This window comes from Leptinotarsa decemlineata, unplaced genomic scaffold (assembly GCF_025532065.1).
Source record: "Leptinotarsa decemlineata unplaced genomic scaffold, Ldec_3_MD MMD2_P_RNA_scaffold_5, whole genome shotgun sequence".
Classification (NCBI taxonomy): domain Eukaryota; kingdom Metazoa; phylum Arthropoda; class Insecta; order Coleoptera; family Chrysomelidae; genus Leptinotarsa; species Leptinotarsa decemlineata.
This window is the reverse complement of record NW_027412532.1, coordinates 17,440,070-17,466,422: the sequence shown is the minus strand read 5'-3', so window position 1 is coordinate 17,466,422 and position 26,353 is coordinate 17,440,070. Positions and strand designations below refer to the sequence as shown.

Sequence of the window (26,353 nt, the reverse complement as noted above, 5' to 3'; positions counted from 1 at the left end):
GTTTTTTCATAATGCTATTCTATGGATAAAAATATAGTGTAGAAGAAAAATTTCCAAAGTGGTAAGTTGTTAAGTCTGGTGAAAATTTCATGACTATTTGAACTTGAAAACACTTATATAACTATCAATTCAGTATGAATAACGAGAAGAGGAAAACGTTTCGGAAACCTAATTTGCTTATTGAAATCGAAAACTTATTCATTGATACTCACCACATAGCCCTGAAAATCTTCTTGATTCGGTCAAACCGTTTTCCATGCAATTTGGATTTCCTTTATTGTACGGGGTACGACCTAATACGTTTCCTCTGAAAAAAGTATATTTTTTGAATAGCAATAATGAGTCTCTAAATGTGCGTTTTGAAATTACGTGCTTTAAATATGCAGTTTGTTTTAATCTTATTTTGGCAATAGCTTTCGACCATCCATAAAAATCCTTCTGAATTATTTATATTTCAAGAAACAAAGTGGATAATCAAATTATTGATGCGAAGTTCAAATACCGACCTTATAGGTCTCACCGTTTCCGAGATAGCAATAACGGCCTGTATATACATACAAGTTACTGATGAATATAAAACAGTTTTCTTTGTGAAACATACTTAAAATGTACACAGTAACTCATCAGAGTGAATTAGTATGTTTGTCCTTTCAACAACTTCATAAAGTTCTTCATTACAATAATTTTATTTCATATTTTGGAAGGCAAGAATCCCAAAAAAAGTTGACGAAATACTCTGATTTCCAATACGAAAATTGACTATTCTTCAATATGCCTAATATATTTAATTACTATTCATTTTGTAATGAAACAACAAAGATTTAAAGCATTTCATTAGTTCGGACTTCCGTTGTCTAATATGATATAAATTGATTTGAAATCTCTGAAAGAATCTATAAAAATTAAAAAGATTAGCTGGAAAATAACAATTATATTAAGCAAAAAAACTGAAATTACAATGAAATAAAAAACAAGCAACAAATAAAAATTGAACTATTACCAAGAAATGAAAAAAAAAAAATAAAAAAATCAGTCATCACCCGAAGACGATTGTGGATACTAACAATCGAAACGTTGTGGAGTAACTTGTCTTGAAACCTTTTAATTTTTAATTTTCATTTCTTGGTAATATTTTTTGATTACCATTTATTGTTAATAAGTAAATTTTTAATTGTTGCTTGTATTTTATTTCAATGTAATTTCAGTTATTTTGCTTGATATAAATGTTATTTTTTAGCTAATCTTTTTCAGTGCACGTCCAATCCAGCCATTAGAGTAGGTGATGTCGATACGTTGATGAGCTTGAACATTGAAATAAGTTGGAGCTGCATCGTTGCCTCTTACTTTTACACTCCTTCTAACAAAATGGGTAAAAAGTCCGTGTAGGATTCACCTATAAATCTTGCTGGTAGGAAAAATGAGCCAATTAGGTAGCCACCAATCATTCCTACCCAAACATTCAGCGAAAATTGTTGCTGAAAATGACTCTCTAATAACATGGGGATTTTTGTCGGCCCAAAAATGGTCATTGTGAAAGTTCATAATGGCATCTCGTTAGTTGAAAAATTATTACTGTGTGCCATGGTATGAATCAACCACCTGCAATACATTAATCTTGGGTGAAAATTCCTAGTCCCGCTACATGTGATATGGGTATAGGAGGTTTCTTTTTAGAGCTGCCCATACGGTTTTTGGGCTGAATTGTAGTTACAGTGTAATCTTCCTGGTACTATTTGAAGGATCTTTTTCTATTGCATCAAATATAACTTCTTTTAGTTCAGGCTTTGTTACAGTTTCTAGTATTTACCACATGCATTTCTATTGAAACTCCCGGTTTCACATAATCTTGCATGTAGCGTTCTAAATATTTTAGCACGAGGAATTGCTCTGTTAAGATATATGACCTGTTAAATTATTTTTGCTTTTTCCGCATTTCCATTTGCTGACCCTTAAATAAAGTGCATGTCAGCCATTTCAGCGTTAGTGAAATTATTCATGTTAGAATCACTGCTAATTGACAACTCTGACTTTTAGTGATATGACAACACTATCAATATCAGCTGGTCTCTGTTCATGATATGGAAAGTGGCTTTTATTTTTTTCCTTAAAAACGGAGCTAGATATGAAGAAAACACAAGCAATAAAAAAGTTGTATTTTTAGATCATTAATCTAAAAAAAAATTAAAAACTACAAGTCAGTGGCGTACTTTTTTCCCAATATTGTGTGCCCATTGAGACTCCACTGGGCTAAATAAGCGTCTGATTACTTCAAATAACTAGCAAATTTCAATCAAACCTTCAACGTTCTGTATCTCAGAAACGAAGCAACTCCGGACGACATTTTCTTATTTCTTCATCCAACTTCACATAAGGCTACGATTAAACCAGTTTACGACTTATTGGAAAAAACCAAGAATCCAATATATTGCTTCGCTGACGACACTTTGCATTCCATCGGCTGTGGATGCACATCTTCACAGCAGGAGGTTGCATATCTTAATGAGGATCTAGAAGTAATTTCAAATTGGGATGAAAGTAATCAGCTCATTTCAATGCCACAAAAATCCAGGCATCGGTTTTCTCCAAAAAGATGAATGTCTTCGAACCGGATATAATATTGGCAGGACAGAACATTCCACTTTGTGCTTTGATAACTTTCTTGGCGGCTGAAATGGTACAATAATGTCGCTGGAATTGCAAAGGCTGCTTCTCAAAAACTTGGAACACTGTTTCGAACCAGAAACTGTACACACCTCAGCAATTTTTGATGTTTCATAAAGCTCAGATACGACCTTCTCTGGAGTATTTCTCTCATGTATGGAGCTCCGTCGCTAAGTATACCCTGAAGCTGCTGGATTCCATCCAGAAAAGAGCCATTTGCCTGATTGGAGGAGCAAACATCACTTGCAACCTTGAAAGTATGGAACATTGAAGAAAAAGCTGGCAATTTGTCTCTCTTCCATAGATATTTTAACGGGAAGTGTTCAAGTGACTTGGCACATTTGATTGCACCAAGAGCGGTACATATCAGAAATACGAAACGGAATGTGGCTGCTCATCGTTCTAAGGTTCAACTCAGTTTGTGCGCATGGGAGCGGGCTCGCCATCACGTTTGGCGCTTGCTGTAGTTGTAATATGGTAGGCCCATATAACCTAATGGAATTGTTCTTTACAATTACCTATATTTTGCCTAGTTATCTTACACCCCACGATATTAATTTGATTATTGCAATGAAAGTTTGAAAACACGTTAACCGTTTAGTAAAAAAATGAACTGCAGGCCAACTGAACTTTGTTTGAAAAATATTACATGTTTCGCTAACACAGTAGCTTTTTCGTAGTAAATAACTCACAGAAAGTTCATTCTCATATTCTAATATTTATATACCCTACTTAATTACAATTGAGACTACCCACACAGGTACTCACTCGATCAGTATTACTTGAAGCATCTATTCAACTTTTATATACCTAAGGTCCATCCTCAATTATGATTACCTAAAGCATATTACACATATCAATTCTATACAGCAATAATAATTATTCATTGTTTTCTGAGAAAACAAGTTCAATAATGGTGATCTATCAAAATCCAGGTGGCCATTCATTAAAACATTTCAGTTCATTAATTTCCATAGCTTCCAAATAATTTAGTTTCAAACCTTTGTCTATGTGTGAAATTGCGAAATCTCCGTTAAAAATATGATTTTCTTCTGAAAGTTGATTTGAATTTGTTCAACTTGTTTTATTATTTACAGAGCTCATATGATGATATTGGATGCGATTTCTGCCAGTTTGATCAATGTATACCTTTAGGACAAATTTCACACTAATTTATATACTACTTACTGATTTCCCGAATTTTGATGTTTTGTCTTTATTATTTTCAACTAACTTTCCCAACTTATTACTTGTTCTATATGCAATTTTAATATCTTGTTTATTCAAAAATGAAGCCACTATTTAATATTTATTTCTCTTCAAAAGGTTTATGGAAAATTCGTTGAAAGAAAGAAAGAAAGAGAGAAAGAAAGAAAGAAAGAAACTTTATTGACCTCAAATAACAGTTTCTGTTACAGTCGAAAATATCTGCAATAACAAAATTTGCTTAGGTACGGAAATTTTTATGGATAACCTAGAGGAGTCGATTTTTAAAGAAGTATTTCTTGACATATAGTCAGTGGGCATACTTGAAAACTGGCTATAAATCAAATCATCTACAGGAACAATTTGTTCAGGCCAGGCTCAACTTTTTACTCCCTACACTCTAGGTTAATGGACTGACACCTATCAGAAAGGCGGGTTGGCCGTTCATATTTCACTGCCTGTGAAAGATGAACATGCTGTTTTCGGCGAGTGCATTGACTTGGGATGTGGGGGTTGAGCAAACCGGCCATCGGATGCCTGCTTTCACGTAGCCCCGCTGGATACGGGAATGACAGAATCACTTGCGGTTCTGTTATTCCCTAACTGAATGGCATCCTAAGGTGCTTAATCCCTTTCGTTGTAGCATCGCCTTGTCACGGTAATGCAGGGCTCTGCCGTGATTGACCTTCTTTCCCTAGCTACTCGTGGGACCTTTATGGACAGAGTGAACTTAAAAAAATCTTTCTGACGCTGAGTCTATAGAGGAGATGGATGTCGAGCTTACGACTCCAACTGACCCCCCTGTAAACTTAGATCGGAAGCGATTCTACAGAGGAGATGGATGTCAAGTTTACGACTCCGACTGATCTTCCTGTAAAATTTAATCCAGGAGATGGATGTCGAGTTTAAGACTCCAAATGACCTCTCTGTAAATTTAGTTGAGGAGCGAGTCTACAGAGGAGATGGTTGTCAAGTTTACGACTCCAACTGACCTCCCTGTAAATTTAATTTAGGAGCGAGTCTACAGAGGAGATGGTTGTCGAGTTTACGACTCCAACGGACCTCCCTGTAAATTCAGTTCAGGAACGAGTCTACAGAGGTGATGGATGTCGAGTTTACGACTCCAATTGACCTCACTGTAATTTCAGTTCAGAAGCGAGAGCTGCGGCGTACGCAGAATCTGTCTCAGGTGGGGGAACTAACCCCCCATGAGCAGGTTAGCAAACGTTTGCGCTCCAGTGAGGTTTCACCAAAACCAGAGGCGAAAAAGCCCTGCACGGCTGAATCTAAGGCATCGTCAGGTGTAGTTGACGTGCAAAAACCCTCATATGGGAAGTTTGTCGTGAGTATCAAGGTGGGAATCTTGCAACTTGACTATCCGACTACCTCATTAACAGAGCATATGCTTAGTGCCTGCCCCGCTGGGACCGAATCAGGTATTTAGAGTTCGGCAGAGCCGTACTCTTACCATCTGACCTGAAATACCACTCACCATATAAACTAACCGGCTTCGTTAAGAAGCTGGGTTTGTTTGGCCGAGTGAGAATAGGTGTGAGCCACAATAAACCCTTGCGGGTTGCGGTGAAGGGTCGAATAGACCCACTCACTTTGGACCTAACCTAACCTAACCTATCAGAAAACAACTACTCCCCTGGCTTATACCACGAAGGGCGTTGGATTATATCCGATAGATGTCAGTGCAGGATTTTTCACTGTAGTACTTCCTGCATATGCTGTTGGCCATAAAACTGCCGCAATAGATCTTCAATTATTGGAACACACTTGCAGACCGGTTTCGGGCTGTTTGGCCACTCGTCAGTGCAAGGTAGTGTCTATCATCAACATAAAGTCGATATTGGATAGATCTGTGTATGTATATGTGATCACGTGGGGTATACTCGTATAAATATAAAAGTGAAAATGAATTTTCAGTACGTTATTCACTACGAAAAACCTACTATATTAGCGAAACGTGATTTTGAAAAAAAAGTTTTTTAAGACGAATCATAAGGTGTAGTTTATGAAATTAGTCATACTACTTATGATGTATTTAAGTTTCTGATAAATTTTCTAAATTGACTTGTGAACATACATTTTATGTATCCCACACACTCACCGAAAGGGCCTATAAACAAAGTTAGTGTATAATGAACTCGTCTATAGGTAATTATTAAAATGACCACTCCCATAATGAATTTATAATGCTCTTCAAGATATAGTATTTTGATTACTTTACACGTGTTATTTTTTTCACGGTTATGTTCTTTATGACTACTGTGTTTATGATTCACAAGAAATGGTTTTTAAAAATTATGCTAATTATTTAATTGATGGCGTTTATCAAGGAGTAAACAACGTATGGAAACTTTTGAGATTTATTCATAGGAAACAGAAATCTGTGTGTTATTTAAAACCTCTAATTATTTCTCTAAAGTAACAATTGTTATATCGGAGTCGTGCGGAAGTAAGGTATTATTGAATTTGAGAAAAATATTAAAGGATATATAAGCTTTTTGGCTTTGTACTTCTCCATCTTTATACAAAAAATGTGAAAAACTGCCGATGAAAGGAAGAGAACAATTATGTTTATAAGATACTCATTACAAAGATGTGTAAATCGTGCACTGTGAGAAAAAAGCCCTTACGAAACAACTACCTCCATATAAATTTCGAATCATACGAAAGAAAAAGTACTTCACTTGTGTCAGTGGGCATACTCAAAGACCGGCAATAAATCTAATCAGATCCAACAGCATATGCAGGAATAACTTCAGTGAAGAATCCTGCACTGACACCTGTCGAATATAATCCAACGCCCTTCGAGGTATTAGCCAGGGGAGTAGTTGTGTTCTGATGGATGTCCATTAACCTACAGTGTAGGGTGTGGAGACCGGCCTCAACAAATTGTTCCTTCAGATGATTTAATTGTAAGGAAATATTTTTTTTTCTATCTAGTTGGACTCTATTCTGTGGGAGTATCTGAAAGATATTGTTTTCTTCTGATTCAGATGATCTGGAAACGAAGGTTCACCAGAAATGTCATGACTCAAACAAAATAACTAAAGGTTGCCTGTTTTATAGAACTGAACCATCGATTTCAAGGTTGGGTCAATTCAAATGGTCTTACGCTAACTCAGATCATCAATTTTTTTTTCAGGTTTGAAAATGAACATAAGTTAGATCAGTGAATTGATTTCATATTTTTATCTATGAATGATTTATACAATTTTTTCGTCCTTGATAGAATTTGTTCGAATATACAAGGAATATAAGAGATTCATACGAGATTCCTTAAAAATGACGTTCCTCAACGAATATTTTCAAAAAAATGATGATACTTTCAACATCAATCTCTTCCTGTGTGTGACTCGAAATTTCCTCAAAGCTGTTCTTTACATTTTTTTGATACTGAGACTTTTACAAATTTTAAAATTTACCCATGTCAACTTTTGTTTACTTTTGTCTAACTCTACCATCGTTGTGAACTTTTTTATTTGCCTACTTTTACACTAATATGAATAGATGATTCGAAACATTCGGAGCATGGAGAAAATTAACTCAAATCGAAACAACTTTCTGATTAAATTTATTTCATAACGACATTTTTCAAGGACAAAACACAAGCACTACAGAAAAATCCTTAAGGCACTCTCAGAGCAGTGCCTGTGCGAAAGTAGCGATTCAGGTTGGATTTGAAGCGCTGGAGATTAAATTAATTTGGAAAAACGTTCTCAGGAAGTTTATTCCACATAAACGTAGTTCTCCAGGTAAAAGTGTTCTTAAACAGTTAAGTTCGAGGTGTACTGTGTTGAACCTCAAAAAGATGAGCAGCCACAGTCCGTTGCGTATTTTTGATATGTACTGCTCTTGGTGGAATCGAATGTGCCAAGTCACTTGGCCACTGCCCGTGAAAGTATCTATAGAAGAGGAATAAATCTCCAACCTTTCTTCGATGTTCCAGACTATCAAGGTTGCAAGTGATGTTCGCGCCTTCAATCAAAGGGATGGCTCTCTTCTGGATGGAATCCAGCAGCTTCAGGGTATGCTCAGGGGCGGAGCTCCATATATGAGAACAATACTCCAAAGAAGGTCTGATCTGAGCTTTAAGAAGCATCAAAAGTTGCTGACGTGTGTACAGATATATTCATCGACGGCCACTTGCAGGGAACGTTCTTTCAGGAAGTTGGAGAGCAATACACAAAAATGATCCAACAAGCCATAGCATCGAAGTTTGGCCAGCAAACCTTCATGCCATACATGGTCAAAGACCTTAGAAATATCAAGCGCCACAGCTTTTGACTTTCTATGTTTCTCGATCACGTTATTCCAAATATGGATGACATACGATAGAAGGTCGTCTGTTGATCTTTGTTTCCGAAAGCCATATTGATGATCGCTCAAGATGTTGAAGCCTTCCAAATATTTAAGGATATGGTGGTTTACGGCTTTCTTCATGATTTTTGATATCGCTGATAGCAAAGCAACTGGTCTATAGTTATTTTTTTGCCCTTTTTGGGAATAGTCTGAACGCGAGGAATCTTCCAACAAGAAGGAAAAACCCCTTCCTTGTAAGACATTTTGAAAAATCTGCAAAATACTTTTGCGAGTTCATTTGCGCCCTATTTAAGTACGATGACTATCAGGACCAGACACTAGAATGAATCGCTTTGCAACATAGGTTTCAGTACTTCGTAGATACGAGTTTGTCTGAAATAATTTTAGATTCGTTAAATCTAAATCTATAGTAGAATACCTTCTAGGTTGAAAAGAAGGACTTTTAAGAGGGTATCAAATTATAGGAATTCGGAGATTGAAAAAAAAAATTTAGGAGAGATTACATTACCCACATTTTTTGTTTTGTCATTTTTAAGGTAAATAAATGGAAATTGATCGCAATAATATGTAGAAAATGTAATGATATGATAATACTGCAAAAAAAATAAAATAAACGGAGAGAATAAGGTAAAGAATGGAACGAATTCCAAAGAATAAATAAAGTATTAGGACCATGGCGAATCTAATAGTTCGATCGACTCACCACTGAGATAGTTCGTAATAAAATATATACTCACCCAGGTCCGTAGTTGCAGACATACTTCTTGGTGTATCCTTTAGAGGCGTCATAATAATAGGCATATCCACATCCTACTAAATTGGTGTCTGCCCATATCATCTGAAAATTTACATTCAATTAGACAATCATGTGTCTCGAGTTATTTCTGAAATGTATAGCTTTTGCTATGAAATTAAAACGAAAATTCATATTTGACATGAGTTTTGTAACAAATGGTCAATAATTCAGCAACAAGGAAATAATTAACAATACTATTCCATGAATTAATATGCAATAAATCGAAAAATTTTCCTCTAAAATCTGAAGGCGGCTTCTTACCAAAGGGACACAATACATATAAAACAGAAACTCAGTCGTTTTTTATCAAAACTGACATTCTGCGGACATTTTTGAAACATTTAAAAAACTCGAGATATTTTGGCAAATCATCTTTGATTTACGTTCCGTCATGAGAAATAGCGACTGGAAAAGGAACTTTAGCAAAAACCGACGGAAATTGTCAGTCCGGTATCGGAATTGTATCAAAATATGCAGCTTTTGTGTGTGTGCAACAAGTGTTCATCTGGTGGAAAGGCATGAAACTATAAACTGAAATAAATATTGCTTGTTGTCTATAGAATTAATACTTGCTTTGAACAACTCAAAAAACTTTTATTAAAAAAGTTAGTTTTTTGAATAACACATTTCAACAACCTGACTTTTCTTATTATCACAACATTTTGCAATGATGTTTTTTACAATAAAATATATTGACAGGTATAGGAACATATATACAGGAGAAGCCAGAATGGTCACCACATTGTTCTCTATTTTTAATAGACTTTTTGCGTTGTTTCTGTTTTGGTTTCATTGTTGGTGTTTTCAAACTTGTAAAAAAAACAGACTCGAATAGTCCGTGTGGTCGAATACTTCTTTAAGAACACACCAAGTTTCTTCGCAAGATTTAGAACTTTGAATGTTGAAAGTAATGTGATTGTTAACATCTCTAAGCATTATTCATCTAAAGTTTCGAATTGAATACAAAAATACTATATTTTCATCAATAATTTACGAATCTAATTACTAAAATGAAAAGTAATGACAGAAAAACTTCATTTACGGAAAGCTTACGACGACAAACTTCTGCTATTCCACACGAGATGACGCCTCATGTTTCGAATTTTAATACGTAATATGTAAATGTAGACACAATTCGTATGGAAAATATTGTTTTATGTATCAGAGTAAGGATCAGCATATGATCCCTATGTCCAGAGGACCATGCCTGTGCCTGTGATATATTCCAAAGATGATATTATTTCGGCTTTATAAAAAATAAAATGTTGATCAGGAGTGTGTATAGGCTTTCCAACTCAAAACGGGTTCCAAGTTTCTGAGACGTATTTTTATCTAAATTGACTAACAAATTGATTGCATCGGCCAGTGGAGTCATGTGTCTTAGATATATTCAAGAAAGTTATTCTTAAATGTATCAAATTAACCAAAACAGCACATATATCTTGATTTACACGCCAAGTTAGAGAAAAACTTCGTTGTTGATGCAATAGGAAGTTTATGAAGCCAGAAACACATTCAGAAATAATGATTATACATCAAAGGAAAGGCGAATATATTCGATTTTCATTCGAATAAATTATTTGAAGGTCCATGTCTCTGTTAAACAGGGTGCGCAAAAATCCGGAATAAAATGAATATCTTTTTCAACCCCTTAGCTGCAACCCTCCCCAACTTTTTTTTTCAAATGCAAACCTATGTCGTGTATGGGCTCATTGAAAAGTTCATAAAAATGGAATCCGTCCATACCCTTTATTTTTTTTACTCATGTGGTTACCACGAAATGAGAAAAAACTCTTTTAAAACCAAAAAATTTAGAAATACTTAGTGCTATTTATGGGTGAATTAACGTTGCAAAAAACAAATGAGTGGTGATGATGTACATTGCTCAACAATTGCTAAGGACCACCAGTACCTACTTTATAAAAGTTTACAAGTTTTAAGAACAGACCAACCCGGCCAGGCACCACAACAAATTATATTGATTTATGTGTTAAACTGATAACGTAATATAGCATCAACATTCTGTGGATTTTATTTTTTCACCAAAAACCTATACATAAAATTAGTTCCATCCCAATCAATTGTTGACCAGTGTACCTCAAAAAGAGAAAAAAGTTGTTGCATTTTTGTACCAAAATGAATGCTCTGATAAGAACTGATGTCTTGACTCAGTTTTAAAATTGTGGCATTTCTGGGTGAAATTGAAAATATAAATGTTTAGTTTATTAACTGAGTACCTTCAAAGTGTTCTTTTTCAATTTGCTAAACAAAAACGGTATTGTCAGAGAGGCAGCGTATCGAAGTCTTGATATTGTTGGGATGTGGGGATAGAATGCGGAGTCAAAGTGAGGTGTGTACTTTATTTATTGCAAAATATCCAGAAAATCACTTTTCTCAGGCTACTGTGATTAAGATCTCACACAAATTTGAAGAACGTGGTACAGTGAAGGACTTGCTCAGAAGTGGCCGGCCACATGGTTTAGACGAAGATCTAAAATTGGATATTGCCGTATCTCTGCAGGAAGATCCACATTTGTCAACGGTTTCATTAGCCCAAAACAATCCTGCGTCTAGACGTACGATTGGGAGGTTTTTGAAAACAGAAAAATACCACGCATATAAGGTATGTCTTGTCCAAGAGCTCTTGGAAGATGTCTATGACAGGCGTTTGCAATTTTGTGAGGAAATGAGGCGATGTGACGAGAATAATGGGTTTCCACTCAACATACTCTTTTCGGACGAAGCTACTTTTTATTTACATGGAGTAGTTAACAGGCACAACTATCGATTCTGGAGTCAGGAAAACCTAGACTGGATATACGAAGCTCGTACGCAGCATCCTCAGAAAGTAAATGTATGGACAGGCATCATCAACAACAGGATATTAGGGCTATACTTTTTTGAGGGAAACCTTACAGCTGCACGCTACTTAGACTTTTTACGCTTTGAATTAGTCCCTTTATAAAATATTAAAAAAAACGCAGGCTGTTGAAATCTCACGGATTTTATATTTGTCAAGTGAATACATTCGAAATAGTGTTAATTCGTTTTGAATTTGCTAAAATGCATTCTACATTATGTTTCCGAATCACCCCATATACATAACTAATGGTTACTGTTGGTCACATTGTGTTTGCTGTGAATATATTTACCTGCGGAAGTAGTCCTATATTCAGTAGGTACATAATTACCTGTGTGTAATGTCCCGTACTGCCCCGTCCAATCCCACCAAAACTGAAGTATTTGAATTCGTTGAACCATTTACCAATTGCGTCTGCGAAGTCGGGCTCTGTATCGTAGGCGCTTGAAGGGGGTTTTGTTGTCCAGGTCGTTGCTATATTCTGACCAACTGTAAATCTTGCTGAAATGACACAAGTTGTTACATTTCCTCTACTTGAATTATGATGAGATTTATGTAGGAAAAAGTTTCAATACAATACAATACAATATCTTTATTTCTCAAAATGATTACTTCACAATGATATAGGACTTGTCAATGGTAAAAATCATGAAATGTATATAAACATTAGTACAATATTATTACAAAATTCATAAATTTAACACATGAGAGTGCTTGTTTAAAATAAACAATGAAAAGGGTTTATACATGTACATAATAGTTGATTGGCGAATGTGAATATTTAAAATAATCATTAATATTGTAAAAACAATCATCTATGAGATATTCTCTGATTCTCCGTTTGAATACTTAAATTGATGCTACACTTTTTAGGCCGGAAGATGAACAATTGAAAAATTTGGAACCGAATTATTTTGTACGATGTTGTTGTAGTTTAAATTCCCGTTCCTTGTTGCGTAATTATGACATTGTGAGTTAGTTTCTGATTGGAGTTCGCGTTTTTTCACAAAGAGCAGACAGTTATAAATATAGAGAGAAGGTACTGTTAATATCTTCCTTTGCTTGAAAACAGGTCTACATAAATCAGTATCACGTAGATTGTAAAGCAAACGAATTATTCTTTTCTGAGCAACAGAGACCCTGTTAATATTTGTTGCGTCTCCCCATAAGATCACATTATAAGATAGAACAGAATTCACAAGAGCATAGTAAACATTTAACAGTTGTTCTTCATAGAAACTGCTATTAAGTCTGTTACTCACGTAGTCGACTTGAAATTGCCAATTCAATGAGTGGTCGATGTGAACTCCTAAAAACTTTGTGGATTCTGAAGGTTATATATTCGTGTTATTTAAATTACGTGTATGTTCCACAGTTTTTCTTGGAGAAAACTGTACCAATACTATCTTTTCTGCATTGACTATAAGTCTATTTCTTTGACACCACTTTGAGAAATTCTGACTTATTACATTAAATTTTTCTTGAATTTCCAAAAGACTGTCGGCTTCTATGGAAATAGAAGTATCATCGGCAAAAAGAACTATCGAAGTAGTGCTATGTTGTGGTAAATCATTTATGTATAGTAAAAACATTAATGGTCCAAAGACTGAACCTTGTGGAACTCCAAGTTCCAAGTCATAAGTATTCGAGTTTACATTATCCCATTCTGAGTACATCTTTCAAAATTTCATTTAAGACATAATCCAAGATAGAAATTTACCTCGAATTCCAATTGCACTAGATTTCTTGGCCAGTATATTGAAGTTTATAGAATCAAAAGCCTTTGATAAATCGAAGAAGAGTGCGGCCACAAACTTTCCTTTGTCAATTCCTCTAAAGATATTTTCCAAGAAAGCTGTAGTCGCACTTTCCGTCGATCTACTGGGGCAAAATCCATTTTGACATTTGTTGATTACATTATGTTTCGTTGAGACAGGAATTAGTTGTTTCAATTACTATGCTCAACACACTAGGAATAGTTATTGGGCGGTAGTTGTCAATCAACAAGGGATCATTTCTTTTCAAGAGAGGAACAATTTTTCCTACTTTCGAAATATCTGGAAAAATGTCGTCTTTCACAGATTTGTTGATGTAAGTGGTTCACATATATTCTCAGAATTATTTTTGTCGAGAGACAGTACATGCCAGTGGAATTTTTGTTTCTGACTCCAAGAATAACATTGTAAACTTCCGATGGAATAACAGGGTTAAAATAAAAACTATCCAAATCACCGACGAGATCAATAGTCCCCGGAAGGTTGATATCTTTAAAATATTGTTTCAAACTATTTGGCATTTCAGATGAATAATGTTTGGCGAATTCGTTAGCTATAATGGATTCATCCCCTATCAATTAATATCCAATGTACATTTCTTGAGAATATTGTTTATTTCCTTTTCAAGTTAGTTCACTAACAGTTTTCCACATTTGTTTTTTTTGACCTTTTATACTCTCTGGGCTAAAAACTTTGTTCTGATAGTATTTCCTCTTGCACATACATATTTTTTTTTCACGCTCCTTTTTTTATCTCGGCAAAATTGTATCATGTCATTATCTGCATTTTTTATTAATCGGTAAAGTTCTCTCAGTTGTCTACCTTCCTCCTTGATATCTTCAGTAATCCATCCATTTTTGGTTATATGAGAGTAATATTTGATTGTCATACATTGTCAATACAAAGTTCTTGGAATAACACTCTTCCTGAGCTAGTCAGGGTAAACATTACTGAAATAGTTAATTTTCTAACAATTTCCTGCATGACTTGCGGTGATTATTTGATTAAAACATCTTCGACAGAGTAACAGGCTAACTATAGAAGCCTAATGGTTGAAATTTTTCAAGAAAGTAGTTTTTTTTTACTATTTTCGAAGCTGCTTAAAAGTTTTCATTGGCTTGGTCAACAAGTTCTAATGTGTTACAACTTTTGTTTTGGAGCCTATTTTGGTCGAAGTATGTAAATCCCAATCAAACAAGGTAACTAATCATTTCGATAGGTAGAATTGGAATAAATCGAAACAAAATAATTTTCTCACATTATAACAAACACACTGTCTCCCAATATACGTTTCGCCGACTAAGTTAGTATCATCAGGAGATTGACAGTAAAGTAGTCTTTTTCGAACTTATTTCGAAAATGTTCAAATGTTTCTGTAGTAATGCTAGCACAATTTTGGGTAGATCTGTCTCGGAGTATTGTCTCACGTTGTCTAACATGAACTTTGGATATGATAAAGCCCCAAAGGACCAAATCGATAGGAGTCAAATTCGGTGAATGTATAGGCCATTAAAGCGGACCACGGCTACTGATCCCCTATAGGTCTGAATAATGTGGAGGCGCACCATCTTGTTGGACAACAACTGGATTTTTGAATTCATCTCGATTGTTGGCCAACATTTCTGGAATCCGTGAATAAATGACTTCAGATTTTCGTGTACACATTTGGGACAATATGATTTTCCAAAATTATCCTGCCCATACATTATTTTTCCAAGAAATTTATGATCTTTTCGAAAAATATCTGGGTGTATGTCAAACCAAAATCGCATATTTTGGTGGTTGACATTTTCGTTTGGAAAAAGTGCATTAGTCACATTAACGAATACTTTTTATGCATTTTCGATTTGTATCAAAAACAAAACTGCATTCTTCTGTCATTTGATTCACGTAGTATCTTCAGTTTATAGGGGTGAATTTATTGAATATGTGTTATAGGTGACTTATTTACTTCATGGTAATTCATGATCACTCAAGTGAAATGAATAAAAACACTTTCGTCCTAATACCACTGGTAAATTTTATTTATACGAGCAGTTTTATACTTGATAATGGGGTCAAACTCGAAACCGGTCGTATAAATGAAATTTACCAGTGTTATTTAGACAAAAGTGTTTTTATTCATTTCATTTAGGGTGAATTTATGTTATCTGATTTAATTTTTGACGAAGGTTTTTGGGATATTATTTCATCGTGTATAGCTGGTGGTTATTCACTACAGGCGAAACGTTTTCTGTTTCTTGTCCGAGATAGATTTTCTTTCAGCTCCTCTAGCTCTATCCACACTTTCAGCTGAAGTTCTTCTGAGATATTTTCGTAAATCTGATTATCAGGAAATCTTGTATTGAACACCTTTTCTGCATCATGAAAATTACGGCAGGTCTTGGTGTAAATAAGGGTTTTTTCCTCTAAAGATCCGAAGTGAAGCATTTTTGAAAATTTAAACCAAATTAAATGTAGCGAATTATCAGTATGAATAGTGACAGCTATCAAGCTAACACAATATTCGGGTAACACGGTGTGGATTCTTATCTACACAGTATATCACAAAAAATCCCAAATGGGATCAGAAACAGAAATGTGCTTTTTTATGATTCGATTATATTCTAAATACGATTTATTTCCCTGAAAAATGTCTTACAGATTACAAAATTTGGGTAACTTGTGATAATTAACTTTTGAGCTGCTTCAATCCTATTTTGTTGGCAAAGTTACCAATTGACATTTTTACTAAGGCGTTTTCTGTCGCTCATGTGTTCAAAACGTATTCATCGGTGATTCACATTCTGAGTGGAAACAATGACGTCACATCAACTATGATTTGATACATATTCATGATGATTCAAAACTAAAGTGAGGTTGGTTTTGAAAGGGAATTTGCCTTAACGTTACGTCAGCTGTCAGTTTCTGCTTTATTTTGATAGTTATAGTTTATAAAGTGCTGAAAACTTTGAATCAAATACGTTGTGAGAATGTACAAAACAAAGCTGGGAAGTTCTATCCGATTCTAATTGAGGTTGGAGAAAATTGAAAGGTTTACTTTTATTATTATTACTAATAACGTCACTTCGAATACACGCTCGAATACGATTGAACGCCAGAAAACACCACTACTTTCCAATAACTGCGCAACTGGTTACCAAAATTCAAAACAGAAAAGGTCGTTGAATAGAGAAAAGTTGATAGTGCCTTTTCTGCGGCGAGTGAATTCACACTGGTGAGCTATTTTATCAGAAAATACTAAAAATTATTCCTTTTCATACAAATTTTGTCCAACTTTGATATCTTGCCGTTTTCAAAAGTTAAGAGTAAGAGAGGGCGATTTACGTCCACACTGATACAAAACTAACCAACTGACCACATATTTATTTGAAAGCAAAGGATCCATGTGGAAATCATTTTCTATTATATTAAGTTGATACCATTTGAAGTTATTCATGCATTTGGCAACATGCTTGAACGAATTATATGTGATGGAAGCGGCCGATGCTTGATGAAAATCCATAACGTATACAGAAAGACTTTCATAAAAACACGCGTTTCACTATACAATAGCTTCTTGAGGCGTGTTTTTACTCACCTGAAGAAGCTATTGTATAGCGAAACACGTGTTGCCTTTTTGTAAAACTGTTTAAAGAAAATCTCACAATGAAATGTTTCTTGAACGAATCACTTGTTTTCATATTCTTATATTATTATTATTATTGTTATTCGGGTAGATACTTATCGTTGTCCTGTTACCGAGCGACTTATCGTGAGGAAAAAAATTAAATGTCTGCCGGCCATCAAAAAAATTGTCTTTGTATACAGTAAAACATTTTTTGTATTAAACTGAACTTTGAAAAATTTTCATAGATCTTTTTGTTAATTCAATGAAGAAACCTCAATGCAATTTCTTTCGATAAGTTTTTTGATTCATTTTAATTTTTTGCAAAAATACATTATACTCATAAAAATAAGAAATGAGGTGGAACTTCCAAAGAGAATGAGTGACTATAACTCTTAAAAAATATGTAGATCTTCTCAAACTCTTTTTTTCAAACATATCTACGAAAATATTTCTTTCTCACTGTACATTACCAATATTTGATGTGGTTGACCGATACTTAATAAAAATCCATAACGTATTCATGTAACACTTCATACAATGTATCTAATTTCAGTAATTTCTCTATTTTTTTTTGGATATGCATGTCAACTTTGAGATCTTGAAACCTTTGAGTTTTCAGCCAAAGGGTATTACCTTGTATTGAATGACAATTTCAATTCGAAAGTGAAATGAAGTGGAATTAGTGCGATGATTACAAAGTGGCTGAAGAAAAATGTTTTGAATTGTGTGTCTGAAGAAAGTTGTTAAATTTGAATGAACGTACTACTCATTTATTTTATGAGAAATACTTACGCACATTCCTCTGTTGGTCATGTATTTCCGAGTTACAAGAGCTAGCCCATTTTTGAGCTTTGCTGGCAAGTTCTTCATCCCATTTCTGAAAAAAAATGTTTCTTGAATGACGTACTGAATTTAAAGTAGTACTCAACAATTTTTTCCTAAAAGTTCAATACTGATGCTTATTTTATATTTCTAATACATATAATGTACTATTGTAAATCATCTCCTGAACAACAGTGGCCGTCCGCCACTGGTCTTCATCAATCGATTGTGACTTGGCCAAGGTCGCGCTCAACTCGACTTGCGCTTCTAGATCGTTCTAGATGACGCGTCGCTTCGAGAGATTTGTAGAGACTTCAATTACGATATATAAACACTACCAACAGAAGTAAGTTTTAGTTTAGTTTAGAACGCGGTATGAAGTGATTTAATGAGGTGATATACATTTGAATATTAGCCTAAAGTTTCTGTTGAAGTCTTTGTGTTGTATTGTCAATGTAGCAATGCAATGAAGTTGAGTTTGATTGTACACTGTACAGTGTAATCAATTATCATCAAACCCACGGGGAAAACGTAACAGTATCATGAAGTTACAGGGGTTTTAGAAGTGGTTTTGAACCCAGAGAAGGATAAGTAAGGCATTGCCTAAAAATCAGAGGATTACATATTCAGCTGAAGTGTTTCGATATATCTCATCACCTTGGTTTCATCTACGAAACAGCGACTCCAGCGGTCAGCTAGTTCACGAGCTTTCAAGAGAGCAGAAACGAATTGAAGGATTCTTCAATTTCAAAGTATTATTGAAATTTAATTAACAATATAAGTTTAACTCAACGCTCATTCCATGAATTCAGTTTTGCAAACAGTATTTTCCAACATCAACCATAATTATTTTGAAAGTTTTTTTGTCTCACAGCATTTGCCTTAGTCTTTTCTAAAATCGTTGTTTCATGACTCTTCCTTTGTGAAGGTTTTTCCAACTGTATTCAAAAAGCATTCTTTATGTTTTCTATTGATCCATTTTATCTGGTCTCGTAACAAAGATTTCGGTACCACAACAGCTGATCTTGGACCTGTATATGGAGCCGATGATCCGTTTCTAGACACTTGTCCGCTTTTTCATTGCCTGTGACTCTTGAGTGTTCAAGCAACCCGTTTGTTCAGTTCTTTACGGCGTTGCCAGACCAGTTTCTATATTACTTTCGTGTTTATCAAAACCCCCAGTGCAGTCTGGCTATCTGTAAGTATATTAATGTGCTCATTTCTTTGTGATGCCACACATTAATATTTCTTGTGCAATGCAATTTGCATACACTTCCGCTTACCCAAGCGTGTACCCAGACAGCACATAGTTTCCTTCGGATATCCCCATTTCATCATCTATTTGTTTCTTAGGAATTCTTGAACAAAATCTTATAAACTTCCACATGATATTTCAATAAAGCCTTTGTAGCTTCCACCACATTTCGAAAATAATATCCTCTTTCTCTCTCTGGGATATGTTTTGCTAGATTAGATATAAAAAATCCTAATTCCACATATTTTGAAATTCCAATTATGTATCTCTTGTAGCTCGGGTAATTTTTCAGTTGATATTGACCTATACTTGCCTCCACTGCACATGTGCCTCCTGGGGAATTTCCATCGTCAAAGTTGTAGTGCTCACACTCTTTTTTGGGGATATAACCATGAATAGATTTCTGGAATTAAATCTGGAGATCTAGGATACCATAAAGTGGATACCATAAAGTGGATCTCTTGGTCCGAACCACCCTAGCGAAAATGTAATAACCAAATAATCCCTGACTATTTTGAAAAATACATGGATCACTTTGAAATTTAGGATTATCATGCAGATACCGTATCATAAGGTGATCCAACTTTTCTTGTATTTTTCTAGGTATTTTCACTAGGTTTATCTCTTGAATGAAATAAGCTCCAAGGAATTAATTCCAGCGACATTATTGTGCCAAGACATATTGGTTTCCATTTTAACCTCCAACAGACTTTTCGAAGCAGAAAGCGGCATAGTCTGTCCTGTCATTATTATATCCAGCTCGGAGACATTCATCTTCCTGGAGAAAACTGATGCCTGGGTTTTGTGGCATTGAATTGAACATGGTTACTTCCACCCCAATTAGAAATCACTTCTAGATCCTCATTAAGATATGCAGCCTCCCGCTGCCGGTGAAGATGTGGATATGCAGCCAATGTCCTGGAATCCAGCAGAGCAATATATTGTATTCTTATTTTTTTCCAATAAGTCGTTAATATACGATAAAAAAAAGGTTGGAGACAATATGGATGCCTGGGGAACATCAGCGTTGATGGTAAAAGTATTCGAGAGATATCCGTCGATGGCCACTTGCAGGAATCGTTCTTTCAGGAAGACGGAGAGCCATACACAGAAATGGTCCGACAAGCCATAGCATCGAAGTTTGGCCAGCAAACTCCCATGCCACACACGGTCAAAGGCCTTAGCAATATCAAGCGCAACAGCTCTTGATTCTTCATGTTCCTTGGTTGCGTTATTACAAATATGGGTGACATACGATAGAAGGTCGCCTATTGATCTTTGTTACCGAAAGCGACCGGTCTATAGTTAATTAGAATATTTTTCTTGCCTTCTTCGGGAATAGGCTGAACGCGAGCAATCTCCCAACAAGAAGGAAAAACTCCTTTCTTGTAAGGTTGAAAAATCTGCAAAATACTGGTGTGACTTCATTTGCGCACTTCTTAAGTACCGTAAAACGGGGCTACTTGATACACTTTTTCAGATTTGTTTCATCAGAAATTCTTGAACAAAATCTTATAATCTTCCACATGATATTTCAATAAAGCCTTTGTAGCTTCCACCACATTTCGAAGATAATGTCAGTCTCTCTCTCTCTCTGGGATATGTTTTGCTAGATTAGATATAAAAAATCCTAGTTCCACATATTTTGAAATTCAATTTATGTATCTCTCGTAGCTCGGGTGATTTTTCAGTTGATATTGACCTATACTTGCCTCCACTGCACATGTGTCTCCTGAGGAATTTCCATCGTCAAAGTTGTAGTGCTTACTCTCTTTTTTGGGGATATAACCATGAATAGATTTCTGGAATTGAATCTGGAGATCAAGGATACCATAAAAGTGGACCTCTTGGTCTGAATCACCCTAGCGAAAATGTAATAACCAAATACTCCCTGACTATTTTGAAAATTACATGAATCACTTTGAAATTTACGATTATCGTGCAAATACCGTATCATAAGGTGATCCAACATTTCTTGTATACTTCTAGGTATTTTCACCAGGTTTATCTCTTGAATGAAATGAGCTCCAAGGAATTAATTCCAGCGACATTATTGTGCCAAGACATATTGGTTTCCATTTTAACCTCCAACAGACTTTTCGAAGCAGAAAGCGACATTGTCCTGTCATTATTATATCCAGCTCGGAGACATTCATCTTTCTGGAGAAAACCGATGCCTGGGTTTTGTGGCATTGAATTGAACATGGTTACTTCCACCCCAATTAGAAATCACTTCTAGATCCTCATTAAGATATGCAACCTCCCGCTGCCGGTGAAGATGTGGATATGCAACCAATGTCCTGGAATCCAGCAGAGCAATATATTGTATTCTTAGTTTTTTCCAATAAGTCGTTAATACACGATAAGAGAAAAGGTTGAATACAATATGGATGCCTGGGGAACATCAGCGTTGATAGTAAAAGTATTCGAGAGATATTCGTCGATGGCCACTTGCAGGAAATGTTCTTTCAGGAAGACGGAAATCCATACACAGAAATGGTCCGGCAAGCCATAGCATCGAAGTTTGGCCAGCAAACCCTCATGCCACACACGGTCAAAGGCCTTAGCAATATCAAGCGCAACAGCTCTTGATTCTACATGTTCCTTGGTTGCGTTTTTACAAATATGGGTGACATACGATAGGAGGTCACCTATTGATCTTTGTTACCGTAAGCGACCGGTCTATAGTCAATTGGAAGATTTTTCTTGCCTTCTTCGGGAATAGGCTGAACGCGAGCAATCTTCCAACAAGAAGAAAAAACTCCTTTCTTGTAAGGTTGAAAAATCTGCAAAATACCGGTGTGAGTTCATTTGCGCACTTCTTAAGTACCGTAAAACGGGGCTACTTGATACACTTTTTCAGATTTTACGTTCTACCTTGTTGAAATAAAGCTACGTTCATCGAAACAAAAATTATTTCAGATTACTTTGGGGTAATGGTTATCAGGCGTAACACTAAAAAAAAATCTAGCCCTCGCCACACTGGAGAAAAAAATTTTGAAACACACTTTTTCAAGTAGTCCCTTTGTGGGGCTACTTGATATTTGTTTGAAAATCGCATCTAAAATACAAGTATACTCACAATTGAGGCTACTTGAAACGCAAATTGTTTTAATAAAACCCGCGGGTAGTAACTTAATAAAAAAATATGGGATTTGTGGCAAAAATAGTTATTTTATTTACGTTGTTGAAAAGTACATAGTGTATAAACAACAAATTATTGAAAAATCAATCACTTTTAACAAACTAAGTGAAAACAATTAGGTAAAGTAAAGAAAAACAACTAGGTACAACCATTCTAAATTAAGTCTTTGAATTTTATTAGTCCTCTTCTCAGAACTACGTATTATAGAAGCCGTTTCTTTATTTCGTTTTTTTCGACAATGCCAATATCTTCAACCCTTGGAAAAATATAAGCACCTTTAATCTTGTTGCTCATTCTTAAGAAACTACACATGTAAGTGTCGTGTCGTATTGTTTATTTGTCCCGGTTTGAGTTTTCATTTCGACGTAAATGTAATCACCTGGATTGAAACCTCTCATTTCGGTAGAACTGTCTGCAATAATCGTAGAGTTTTCTTTTTCTTCTACGTCAGAAAATGTATCAGGGTCTGAATCCATATCGCTGTCAACTGTAATTTTTTCTTCACTGATGTCGCTTTCAGAAGACGATGATGGTAAATAAGTGGCTTTTCCATTTTGCTTCTTTTTGGTCCCTGGCTCGGACGGTATCTGGACAGCGAGGTCTTCTTTCGTAATACTTTTACCAGCTTCACCCAATAACTTTTTTTTTCTGCCAACAGAAGTTGCGGTTTCAAACCTAGATTTTTCGAACACTGTTTCTAGTGAATCAATAATTTCTGTGGCTTGCTGCAAATTCTGTTGGTCTGTTTTAGGCAACCTATTTAGGATTTTGTACCTATCTACTGGGCATATACCAGTCAAGTCCTGACTTGATATTTTGTTCATTAGTGGTTGAAACTTTGGTTAGTGCTTGCTTTAAAAGGCGGGGAATAACTTCTTTTCTGATGGTTCCCTTGTTATGTTTTTTCCACTCTTGTAGAATCTTCCTCCACGCTGCCTTTATTGGTCGAAAAACACTGACATCCAGTGGCTGTGTGAGTTGAGTACTATTAGGCGGCAGAAGAATAAAGCGAATGTTATTTTTTCCACATGTTGTAATAACAGCAGACGACAGGTTATCGCCAATAAGAACTTTTGGGCCTGGTGGTTGAGTTTTAAAATATGGAAATATTATTTTGTTGAACCAGTCTTCGAAAATATTGGCATCGAACTATCCAGATAGCGAACGATTATATCTGGCATTAGCAGGTCAGTTTTCCGTCCAAGTATTCCATAGGTGATCAGCTTTGTATACAATGTAGACAGGAAGCATAAACCCTGAAGCTGAACATGCACACATCACTGAAGTTGCTGCCTTTGATGTATCCATAACCTTCTCAGCTATTTTAGAACTCCTGCGAACAACTACTTTTACACGGCCAGGGTCGTCCGTGAAATTGGTCTCGTCGTAGTTGACGATTGCATCAGGTAGAACATCCTTCAAGCTCTCTGTTGAATGGTAAAAATATTTATTAATTACTTCCGGAGAAACTGCGGCCCTACTCTCTTTAATGGATTGCGACAGCCTTTTCGAGAGTTGATTTTTGTGGCGAAGTAAAAATTTTTATAGACGGGTTTCACCTGGTCGGTTGTCCCGGAATTGTTGCACTTGTTTTTCCATTCGGTTTCCTCAATGTCATCTGAATCGCACAGAAAACCCCAGTCTGCGGCAATACTTACCACATTAGCAAGATGATTTTCTTCTTCAACTGATAGGCTGGTTGGGCTCCAACTGATTTTGTGTGCAAGCCCTTAACTTTTCGATATAAAGTTATGCAGGAAATATTGAATTGTTCACTTGAATCTTTTAAGTTGCTACCTTGCCTATATAATTGTAACACACGCTGGAGTGATTCTTCATCGTAATCTCGATATTTTCGACTTCCTGGCTTTCTTTTGTAAACTCGCACTATTTTCAAGTAGCCCCTGAAATGACATTGAAAAATAAAATGCTACACCACTGGCTAGTAAAACCTAAAATATATGTTTTGAGGTTAGGGTGTCCAAGAAAATACTAGTCTCTTTCGAAAAAAAAAATGTGGCTGTGTAATATTACTCACATGGGTCTTTGTGTAATAGGAAGTATACAGGTATACAAAAAATATATAAAACTTACTTTAATTTTAACGTTACACAATCAATAGTCACCAGCACTACAAATTTCCCGCGTATCATCAAATGAACCAACTAATATGTGTTGACACTCTTGCCTTACCCTAGTTGCACACACACCGATTTTGGACGGCCAGTATAAAATCGGCCGATATTTTATTGGTAGCAGGTGCTTGCACCTTAAAGCTATCGGCGAACTCAAAGGCCAAAAAAACCAATACAAAGAAATAATGCCGCTACGAATTAGTCCACGTGGACTGAAGAATTGGCGGTTCGTATTGGATAATTTTTACTAACCGAGTTTTATGATTGGCTGAAGAGTCATAAAATTAAATTTGAAGTCATGTTACAGTGACCAATAGAATGTAGCGATGACTACCGCCGTTGTGTCGTCAATGTTCAGTTCAGGAACTGATCGCGATTTGAGTGTTGAAATTCGATAGTGGTGAAGTTATAATTACTTGAAATTTTTGTTATTTGTTCAAAATGTAGCGTCCTTAGACAAGTACTAATAGTAATAACGAGTGTGATAACAACGCAGACTTTTTTCAGTGTAGTGATTCCAATAGCGATGGTGAACAATGCGAAAAAGAGATACCAGTGAATAAGATTCGGATGCATTTGAATATTGAAACACAGAGAGTATATGAAGATGGGACACTTCCATATCAATGGTGGAAATAAATTCATTATTGATTTAAATGACGACAGTGATAGTAAAACGGAGAATATGGAAGAGGAATTATCAGAAACTTCCGAAGAAAGTTAGTGAAGTGTTTTTGAAGCGATCGAACTGCGAGTAAATAGAATTTAAAAGTATTTTCAATCATTACTCTGTTATTTGAATCCCTACTTTCCCACTCATCTATATGAACGAAATATTTATATATATTTGAATTGAAGGGGTTATATTTTAAGGAGTGATTAATTTTTGGGAAAGAAAGTTTTTGGCTCTCTACTACTCCATCTTGATACAAAAAAAGGGAGAGGGAATCTTCCAAAGAAAGGAAGGAAGTAATCAATTTGAAAATAAGTAACTCTATACATGGATGTGTAGATCATGCAAAGAAGTAACTTTCAGACACAATATTTATATATATATATATATATATATATATATATATATATATATATATATATAAATAAATATAATCTAGAAAGGTTAATGCAGTCAAGCGGCTGGAAAATAATTCCATAAAAATCAAAAAATGAATAGATAAGTACTTTTTGATCATTCCAATATTGATTTCAATTTAAGAGCCACCGGTAGACAGCTGTTTCAGCCTATTGGGCATCGTCAGTACCGGGCAGGCGGTCCTCGATTGAAGACAAAATGAGAAAAACCAAGAAAGTACTTGATAAAAATGGCTGCGTAAACGCAAGCGCAACATAAGTGGAACCACCTATTGGTGTGACACCCAAGTCAACTTGCCAAGTTTTTTATGTCAGTGTTGGTGGTTTGACCAATCAACCGACAACTGCGGTAGCAGAAATTTGGGAAGCTAACCTGAAATGCCATCGGAAAACGAATCCATATGTTTCTAGAAATGATATGAAATCTAGAAAGGTTAATGCAGTCAAGCTGCTGGAAAATAATTCCATGAAAATCAAAAAATGAATAGATGATATAGAATGATCAAAAAGTACTTATCTATTCATTTTATAATTTTCATGGAATTATTTTCCAGCAGCTTGACTGCATTAACCTTTCTAGATTTCATATCATTTCTAGAAACATATGGATTTGTTTTCCGATGGCATTTCAGGTTAGCTTCCCAAATTTCTGCTATCGCAGTTG

At 35.4% G+C, this 26,353-nt stretch overlaps 1 protein-coding gene across 1 annotated transcript in view; it reads right to left on the bottom strand.

Annotated features, from left to right (window-relative positions):
• The window catches only part of LOC111504436 (venom allergen 5 2), a 101,086-nt gene that overhangs the window by 1,518 nt on the left and 73,215 nt on the right, over positions 1–26,353 (bottom strand). The window contains exons 4-7 of the mRNA XM_074169649.1: positions 18,036–18,120; positions 12,190–12,359; positions 8,940–9,040; positions 213–307 (exon numbers count right to left, since the gene is read on the bottom strand). Of these exons, the coding sequence (XP_074025750.1) occupies positions 213–307; positions 8,940–9,040; positions 12,190–12,359; positions 18,036–18,120 (451 nt within the window). The remainder of the gene's footprint in view (positions 1–212; positions 308–8,939; positions 9,041–12,189; positions 12,360–18,035; positions 18,121–26,353) is intronic.